The sequence below is a fragment of the Dipodomys spectabilis genome, unplaced genomic scaffold, assembly GCF_019054845.1.
Source record: "Dipodomys spectabilis isolate Male_0828 unplaced genomic scaffold, ASM1905484v1 ptg000366l, whole genome shotgun sequence".
NCBI lineage: Eukaryota > Metazoa > Chordata > Mammalia > Rodentia > Heteromyidae > Dipodomys > Dipodomys spectabilis.
Genome location: NW_024871043.1, coordinates 1,983,466 through 1,992,557, shown reverse-complemented (window position 1 = coordinate 1,992,557; position 9,092 = coordinate 1,983,466). Strand labels below are relative to the sequence as shown.

Genomic DNA, 9,092 nt, shown 5'->3' with positions numbered 1-9,092 from the left:
TGACTTTGTCTTTTATGCTGGTACTAGGGCTTGAACTTGTGGCCTTATGCTCTTGATTAGCTTCTTCAGCCACATCTCCACTTCCAGCTCTTTGGTGGTTAATTCAAGATAAGAGTCTCATGAACTTTCAGCCTGGGATACCTTGAACCTCGATCCTTAGATCTCAGCTTCCTAAGTAGTTAGGATTACAGGTGTGAGCCATTGGCTCCCAGCTCCATGCTCTGTGACTTTGGACAAATTACTTGACTTCTCTGAATCTCTAGTCTGAAAAAAAAAAAAAAAAAAAGATGCAGCCAGTAAATTCATGTCCTTTTTGTTGTTAGTGGTGATCCTGGGGCTCAAACTCAGGGCCTGGAAATTGTCCCTGAGCTTCATTTGCTCAAGTCAGGTGCTCTACCACTTGAGCCACAGTGCCACTTCCAGCCTTTTCCCTGTAGTTTATTGGAGATAATAGTCTCACGGACTTTCCTACCCCACTGGCTTTGAATCTTGATCCTCAGATCTCAACCTCCTGAGTAGCTAAGAATACAGGTGTAAGCCACCAGCACCTGGCCTAAATATATGTCTTATAAAACGCTTGTTGCAGGGCAGGGCATGTAGCTCAATGGTATGCAACTTTCTTTTTTTTCTTTTTTTTTTGGGTCCGGTCATGGGGCCTGAACTCTGGGCCTGGGCACTATCCCTCAACTCTTCAGCTCAAGGCTAGCACTCTACCACCTGAGCCACAGCACCACTTCCAGCTTTTTTCTTTTTGCTTATGTGGTGCTGAGGAATTGAACCCAGGGCCTCAGGCGTGCAAGGCAAGCGCTCTACCACTGAGCCACCTTCCCAGCCCCTGGTATGCAACTTTCTTAGCATGCCCAAGGCCCTAGGCTCCATCTCCTTGAACCACTAAAAACCAAATTGGGAGCAATGGGTCTATCAGCATGCTCTCCGCTCAGCAACTCAGCCCTCCCACCTCACTTCCCAGAGCAGCTTGTATCTCTAGCATCCATCAGCAAAGCACCCTCCACCCAAACCTGAACTCTACCCTGCCCTTCACAAAGAACTCTCCCAGGGCTCCCGCCAGTTTCTGCAGGATAGGTCTGCATTCCCACTCTCTGCCCAGACCTAGCTGCCCGCCTCTAGCCCCGTGGTGTTATAAGGATGCCCCTGATTAGGGACAGGCACCATATTACTCTCTCTCCCATAAGGAGTTGGCCTTGTCAGCTCCTCTGACGATCCTCCTTCTTCTGTGTCCATGGGGTCTTCTGGGACGGGTGCTTTCAAGGTCAAGCTTGTAATCCTAGCCACTTGGGAAGCAACTAAGTTCTAGTTACTAGTTCTAGCTAGTTACTAGTACTAGATAGTATAGCATCTACTTTCTAGCTACTAGTTCTAACTACTTAGGATTGTGGTTCAGTGTCTGCCCAGGCAACAAAAAACAAATGTTCATGAGACTTCATCTTGATCGATGACTGGGTGTGTTGGTGTCCGCCTGTCATCTCAATGATGGGAGAAGCACAAATAGGAGGATCACAGTCTAGCTTAGCCCAGGACATAAAATAAGATTCCAAGTTTTAAAATAACTAATATACAGAAAAAGAAAAAAAAAAAAAAAAAAGACTTGCAAAGTGGCTGAAGTGACAGCGGTTCTGCCTAGCAAGTCTAAGGCCCTGAGTTCAAATTCCAGTTCTGGAAAACAAGCAAGCAAGCAAACAAACAAACAGCAATAAAGCTGGCCAGGCACTGGTGGCTCACACCTGAAATCCTAGCCACTCAGGAGGCTGAGATGTGAAGATCATGGTTTGAAGCCACCTTAGGCAGAAAGTCTGAGAGATTCTAATCGCCAATAAACTACTCAGAAAAGGCTGTGGCTCAAATGGTAGAGTGCCAGCTTAGGCCCTGAGCTCAAGCTCTAGGAGTAAGAGTGCACGTGCACACACACACACACACACACACACACACACAAACACACACACACACACACACAGCAATAAAAACAACAAATCTTTCACTGAGCAGAAGACCAAAAAAAGGGTCTTGATTCTAAAGGAGCCATAGCCACAGCAAATGTGAGATTCACTCCGTCTTGAGAAATGAGCCTCTACAGGAAGGGGAGGGGTGGTATCTCAGAGGTACAAGTTAGGAAAGACTTTGAAGAGAGAGGGCATAGAAGCCTTTTCAAAAAGCTGGATCAAGCCGGGCGCTGGTGGCTCACGCCTGTAATCCTAGCTACTCAGGAGGCTGAGATCTGTGGATCAGGGTTCACAGCCAGCCCAGGCAAGAAAGTCCAGTAAACCACCAGAAAACCGGAAATGGCACTGTGGCTCAAGAGGTAGAGCGCTTGCCTTGAGCTGACAGCACCCAGGCCCAGAGATCAAACCCCATGACCGACCCCTCCTTCTCCCCCCCCCCAAAAAAAAGTGGGATCAAAGGCATTTCAGACAGAAGGATCAGGAAAACTGAAGATTTGTTCTTGGGCAGGGGTCAAGTGAAAAGTAATATGAGCCAAGTGTGGTGACTCATGCCTGTAATCTCAGCTATTCCAGAGATAGAGATAGGGAAGATCCTAGCCTGGGACTGGCCCTGGGCAAAAAGAAAGAATGAATGATAAAATTGGAGACTATCTGAACAAAAAAGCAAAATAACGTGATATTGGAAACATGACTCAAGTGGCTGAGCCTCTTCCCAGAAGAGGATTTAGGAGGCAGATAGAAATGGTTCTCAAGGGTTCCAGCCGCTCAAGCCTGTGATCTGCTGTGAGTGGCTTCTGCCTCTGTCCTGGCGTAAGAGTAATTACCTACCGCATCCTGCACTGAGGGCTTACATGCCAGAGCAGGCTTAGATCTGCCCAGGCCCCGAGTGATGGCTTTCTCCCGCCCCTTGGTTGAGTCTGTGTAACAGCCATGCCTCATTTGTGTTTCCAGTACTCATTTTCTCCTGCTTCTTTGAATAGGAAAACTCCATCCTCACCCACATATGCTACTGTGCCTGAGCAGTTAGCAGTGACATTTCCTAGCCTCTTTTGTAATTGGGCGTGGCATGTGACTAAATTTGGAGCCTCAATGTGTTTTATTTATAGATAATACTCTTAAAAATAAGTAGGTGTGGGGCTGGGAAGGTGGCTCAGTGGTAGAGTGCTTGCTTAGCATGCATGAGGCCCTGGGTTCAATTCCTCAGCACCACATAAGCAGAGAAAGCTGGAAGTGGCGCTGTGGCTCAAGTGGTAGAGCGCTCGCCTTGAGTTGAAGAGCTCAGGGACATCGTCCAGGCCCAGGGTTCAAGTTCCCACGATTAACCAGAAAAAAAAAAAAAAAGTTTGAAGTCAGCTCAGGCAGGAAAGTCTGTGAGCTCCTTATCTTAAATTAATCATCTAAATATTGAAAATAGAACTGGAACTGTGCCTCAAAGCTTTGAGCAAAAAAAAAAAACAAAAAAAAAAAACTCAGGGATAGTGCCTAGCCCTGAGTTTAAGTACCATGATTGACTTAAAAAAAAAAAAAAAGACTCCAGCTGGGCCCTGGTAGATCATCTGTAATCATAGCTACTGAGGAAGCTGGGATCTGAGTGTTACAATTTTAAGCCAGTCCAGGTGGGAGAGACTCATCAATAAAGCCAGAATTAGAGCTGTCGCTCAAGTGGTGGAATGCTAAACTTGAGCAAAAATCTGAGACAGCACCTAGGCCTTGAGTTCAAGCTCCCAGGAGCAGTGTGAGTGCACACACACACACACACACACACACACACACACACACACACACACACCAAACAAAAAGATTCTATCTCAACAACAACAAAGATGTCCTGGGGGCTGGGAAGGTGGCTCAGTGGTAGAGCACTTGCCTTGCATGCCTGAGGCCCTGGGTTCGATTCCTCAGCACCACATAAGCAAAAAGAAAAAAGCCGGAAGTGGCGCTGTGGCTCAAGTGGTAGAGCACTAGCCTTGAGCTGAAGAGCTGAGGGACAGTGCCCAGGCCCAGAGTTCAGGCCCCACGACAGGACCCAAAAAAAAAAAAAAAGATGTCCTGGGTCCTATCTGTAATCCCAGTTCCTAAGAGTCCTAAGTAAGAGAATCTAGGTCCTAAGCAGGCATTCTACCACTTGAACCACACCTTCAGCCTAGAAGATATTTGTGTGTGTGTGTGTGTGTGTGTGTGTGTGTGTGTGCATGGTCGTGGAGCTTAAACTCAGGGCCTGGGCTCTGTCCCTCAGCTCTTCAGCTCAAGGCTAACGCTCTACCACTTGAGCCACAGCACCACCACTTCCGGCCTTTTCTGCTTATGTGGTACTGAGGAATCGAACCCAGGGCCTCATGCATGTGAGGCAAGTGCTCTACCACTGAGCCACCTTCCCAGCCCTCTATCACTTTCTTGTTTGTTCCACATTCTTCTAGAACTCTGTTTCTCAGACCTACCAGAATGGACGAGAATCTTGCTCCCCAGATTTTCCTCCCTGAACCCTCTGCTCGAAACCCTTTGATATACTTAAGGAAAATACAAATCCTTGAACTCTGCTTATAACTTAAGGAAAGTCCCTCTGTAGTTAAAGTCTCATGTTTTTTTTTTCCCCTTCTTGCAAATACCATTAATAAATAATATTTTAATCTGGCCATGGGGTGGCACACTGCAGAAATCTTTACTCAGAAGACAGAGATTGGAAGATAGTATTTCAAGGCCAGCCTGGGCAAAAAGTTAGGGACACGCCATGTGAATTACTGGTTGAATGTGGTGGTGTGCACCTATGGTCTTATCTGTGTGAGAAGCCATAGGTAGAAGAATTGTAATCCTAGGATAACGCTATTTGAAAAATAACTAAAAAGCAAAAAGGGCTGGGGTTGGCTCAATTGGTAGAGTGCCTGTCTAGCAAGCTTAAGGTCCTGAGTTCAAACCCTAGGGCCATAATAGAAGTAATAACTTAAATACATTCCCAGCATGGAATATATATATATATATATATATATATATACACACATACACACACACACACACACACACACACACACACACACACACACCCTTATAAAGGAAGTTTTACAAGAACATCTATCCATACCTGGATGGATAGGAGGTAGTGAGTGGCTCCTCTCATTAGCTCCATTGCAGTGAGACTGGAAACTTCCTTACACTCAATATGAGCTGTGGGGTTCACAGCCTAACCATATACAAGGACAGGACGGAACCCCTTCCCACTCCATGCCTACAGCGAGCACAAAGGTCTAGCTGGTGCCGATGGCTTGCGCAAATATAGACACGTGCAGGCAGACTCTTCCCAGAAACACACCTGGCGCCAGGGTAACACACACACACACACACACACACACACACACACACACACACACACACACACACACACACACACAGACTTGGGTACTTGCAGCTGCTGAATTGTTTATTGTTGCTGCTGCCCTGGGGGCTCCAGTTTCTTCTGTTTCTTTTTGGGGGTGCCTTTCTCACTCTCTGGTTCATTCTCTGCCTCTTGCTCTTTTGCTTGGGCCTGGAAGCACTTCTGATGCCCCTCCCCCCTTGGGTCCTTTCTTAAGTAGGGTAAGTCTTGGGAGAGGGTACAAGCAGGGGGAGGGGGAGGATGGGCCTGGGTCCTGCCCCCTCCAGGTCCTCATTCCCTCATAGTCTTGATGCCATGGTGGGTGCAGTCATGGTTGGCCTCATCTGTGGAGAGGGAAAGCAGGTGGTAAAAGGAGCAAGAGACCTGGGTTCTAATTCTGCCTCTCTTCTTTTCTCTCGAACCCCCACCCTCTTTGGCCTCCGTGTCCCCAGTCTGATGACACAGATCTCCCTCTAGTTGGAAAGGCTCTATGTTCCCCCTTATCTCTGGTCACGAGGGAGCTCTGAGTCAACCACGCATCTCGCTTGATTTTAGGTAGGGATGGCCTTTCTCAGCTGCCCCTCCCCACCCACCTGAGACAAGCCCAGGCCTGTCCCCTAGAGGCCTGGGCAGTCTCCCTCGGCTGGGCCTCCTCACCTGTAAGTCAGCGCTGGGCCTTTTTCCTCTCTGAGTTCTGGAACTTGGTCACCAGTTTTCTCTCGTGCCCACCAGGGCTGGGGCGGTTGGTGTTGGCAGCTGCTTCTCTCTTGGTGCGACCTTTCCGGCCGCCACCAGCTGGTGGCGAGGCCAGGAGAGGGAGGAGAAGTGGACAGAAACCTTAGAGGAGAGATCAGCAGCCTGGGATGCAGGATAGGGAAGGTAGGGAGGTGTGTGTGTGTGTGTGTGTGTGTGTGTGTGTGTGTGTGTGTGTGTATCACTTTGGGACAATCACAACCTCAGCCAGCTGTTCCCAGATGTTTGAGGCCCTAAGGTTAACTATGATAGCACTTTATGGGTAAGGGACTAGAAGGAGTGACTTGGAGGCCAGAGTCCTTGGAAGGGGATGGGAAGGGTAGAGGGGAAGGAGCAAGGCAGAGCAGATGGCAGAGCAAGTCTTACCCACATAGGGATGGCCCAGGCTATACAGGTCGTACTCATCCAAGCTGGCCTCTTCGTCCTCAGGGCTCAGGGGCTGCCCAGGGGAGCTGTCTGCTGGTGGCAAGGTGGCCATGGTGCCTGGTCTCCTCTCTAAGCGTTGTTTTGTCTGGCTTTCACTTCCCTCCCAGTTCCTGGCTCAGTTTATAAAGCTATGTCTCCTAAGCCCACAGGCTGGTTCCCGCCCCACGAGCCTGTCTGATGCAATCCGCTCTTTTTCCCAGAAGCCAGCCCATCATCGCCAGTGAACAGGGAAAGGAGCTGAATTCTGGGAGCCACAGGGCCTCCTCCCACACCAGGGCTCATCCAGTGGGTGTTTTTCCATAGAGACTCCAGCCTGTGGGGGAGGAGGGAGCAGACAAGGTCTGATACAAACAATCCTTGAGAGCCTGGACAGCTGGGACAGAGGGCCTTAGACGGGTCACTCCTTCCCGTTCTTCCACTCTGCCCTCTGCCCCTTTTGGGGCCAGGGTCACAGCCATCAGATGTCTCCCTCCTGTCCCTAATCTGCCTCAAGCATAGAAAATTGTGGTAGAATATGGAATGAAGAAGCAGGGAAACTGGGTGCTGGTGGCTCATGCCTGTAATCTAACCTCAGGAGGCTGAGAGCTAAGGATCCCAATTCAAAGCCAGCCCGGATAGACAAATCTGAGAGACTCTTATCTCCAACTAACAAGCAAAAAGCTGAAAATAGCGCTGTGAAGTAAGTGGTAGAGAGCCAGCCTTGAACAAAAAAGCCACATGGGTGTCAGTGGCTCACGTCTATAATCCTAGCTACTCAGGAGGCTGAGATCTGAGGATCAGGGTTCAAGGCCAGCAGGGGCAGGAAACTCCATGAGACTCTTATCTCCAATACATCATTCAGAAAACTGGAAGTGGTGTTGTGGCTCAAGCGGTAGAGTGCTAGCCTTGAGCTGAAGGGACAGCACCCAGGCCCAGAATTCAAGCCCCACGACCAAACAAAAAAGCCAAGCAAGAGCACAAGGCCCTGAATTCAAGTGTCAGGACTGGCACCAAAAAACCCCCCAAAAACCAGGTAATAACAACAAACAAAAACAAAGGAAAAACCCGAAAAGGAAGGGAAGGAGTAGAAATGGAATACTCCACTCTGCCTGCAGATCTCAACTGTACAAGTTGTGTGAGTCACTTGGCTGGACAGAGTACTGTCTCTAATTTCATTTGCCCTGCGGTAGCTCTAAGCAAGGAGGTAAGCAGATAAAACACTCTACATCAAAAACAACACAACAAAACTCTGGTTTCCAGTGAAACAATATTTCCTCAGCTCAAGCTAGATGGTAATTCTTTGCTCACACCCCCACTTGGCTGTGAACCTCTTAACCATTGATCTGTTTTTGTTTTTGTTAGTCATGGGGCTTGAACTTGAGGCCTGGGTGTTGTCCCTGAGCTCTTTTGCTCAAAGTTAGTGCTCTACCACTTTGAGCCACAGCACCACTTCCAGTTTTTGAGTGGTTTATTGGAGATGAGAGTCTCATGGACTTTCCTGCTCTGTCTGGCTTTGAATCATGATCCTCAGATCTCAGCATTCTAAGTAGCTAGGATTACAGGTGTGAGCCACCAGTCCCCAGCTTGTTCTGTTTTTCTAATACCTAAAATTTGTCCTTCCCACAAGCCCAAGTGACTCCAAATGACCTTTGGTTTGACAAGACACTATGCTTCTTCTGTTCCTTCATCCTGCTTGCCTCTGCCAGACCAAACAATGCAAGAATCAAAGCAGAGTTGGGATAGTAGCAGACTAGATGGTAAAAGGAAGAGGAAAATAAAACTAATTTAATAAAACAAACATGTCAGGTGGATATTATGGCACACACCTGTACTCCCAGTACTTGGAACATTGAGGCAGGAACATCATCATCATGAGTTTAAAACTAGACTGAGCTATATAGCAAGGCCCTGTGTCAGAACAAAAGTAAAGCCAGGGACTGGTGGCTCACGCCTGTAATCCTAGCTACTTAGGACACTGAGATCTGAGGATTGCAGTTTGAAGCCAGCCCAGGTAGGAAAACCCAGGAGACTGATGAGAGTCTCCAATTAACCACCAGAAAACTGGAAGTAGCCTAGTGGCTGAAAGTGGTAGAGCTCTAGCCTTTAGCAAAAGAGCTCAGAGCTAGCTAGTGCCCAAGCCCCAATTTAAAGTCCCAGGACCAACAACACCAACAACAGAAGCTGGGCACTGATGACGCTACGTTTATAATCCTAGCTACTCTGAAGGTTAAGATCTCAGTTCAAAACCAGTTGGGGGGGCTGGGAAGGTAGCTCAGTGGTAGAGCGCTTGCCTTGCATGCATGAGGCCCTGGGTTCGATTCCTCAGCACCACATAAGCAAACAGAAAAAAGCTGGAAGTGGCGCTGTAGCTCAAGTGGTAGAGCGCTAGCCTTGAGCTGAAGAGCTGAGGGACAGCGCCCAGGCCCAGAGTTCAGGCCCCATGATCGGACCCAAAAAACAAACAAACAAAAAAAAAAAAAACAGTTGGGACAGAAAAGTCCTTGAGACTCTATCTCCAATTAACCAGCAAAAAAAAAAGAAAACTAGATTGGAGGTGTGGCTTGAGTAGTAAAGCACCAGCTGTGAGTTTTGTGTCCCTAAATTGCAATCCTGGTATCAGCAAAACAATC

At 48.2% G+C, this 9,092-nt stretch overlaps 1 protein-coding gene across 1 annotated transcript; it reads right to left on the bottom strand.

The window, feature by feature from the left end:
* Window positions 1-5,349: 5,349 nt before the first annotated feature.
* Window positions 5,350-6,684, bottom strand: Nupr1 (nuclear protein 1, transcriptional regulator). Its single transcript, XM_042666749.1, has 3 exons — window positions 6,424-6,684; window positions 5,962-6,099; window positions 5,350-5,648 (listed from the first exon to the last, which is right to left on the bottom strand). The coding sequence occupies exons 1-2, from the start codon at window positions 6,533-6,535 to the stop codon at window positions 5,969-5,971; spliced, it is 243 nt and encodes an 80-aa protein (XP_042522683.1). The 5' UTR covers window positions 6,536-6,684; the 3' UTR covers window positions 5,350-5,648; window positions 5,962-5,968.
* Between the last annotated feature and the right edge of the window lie 2,408 nt (window positions 6,685-9,092).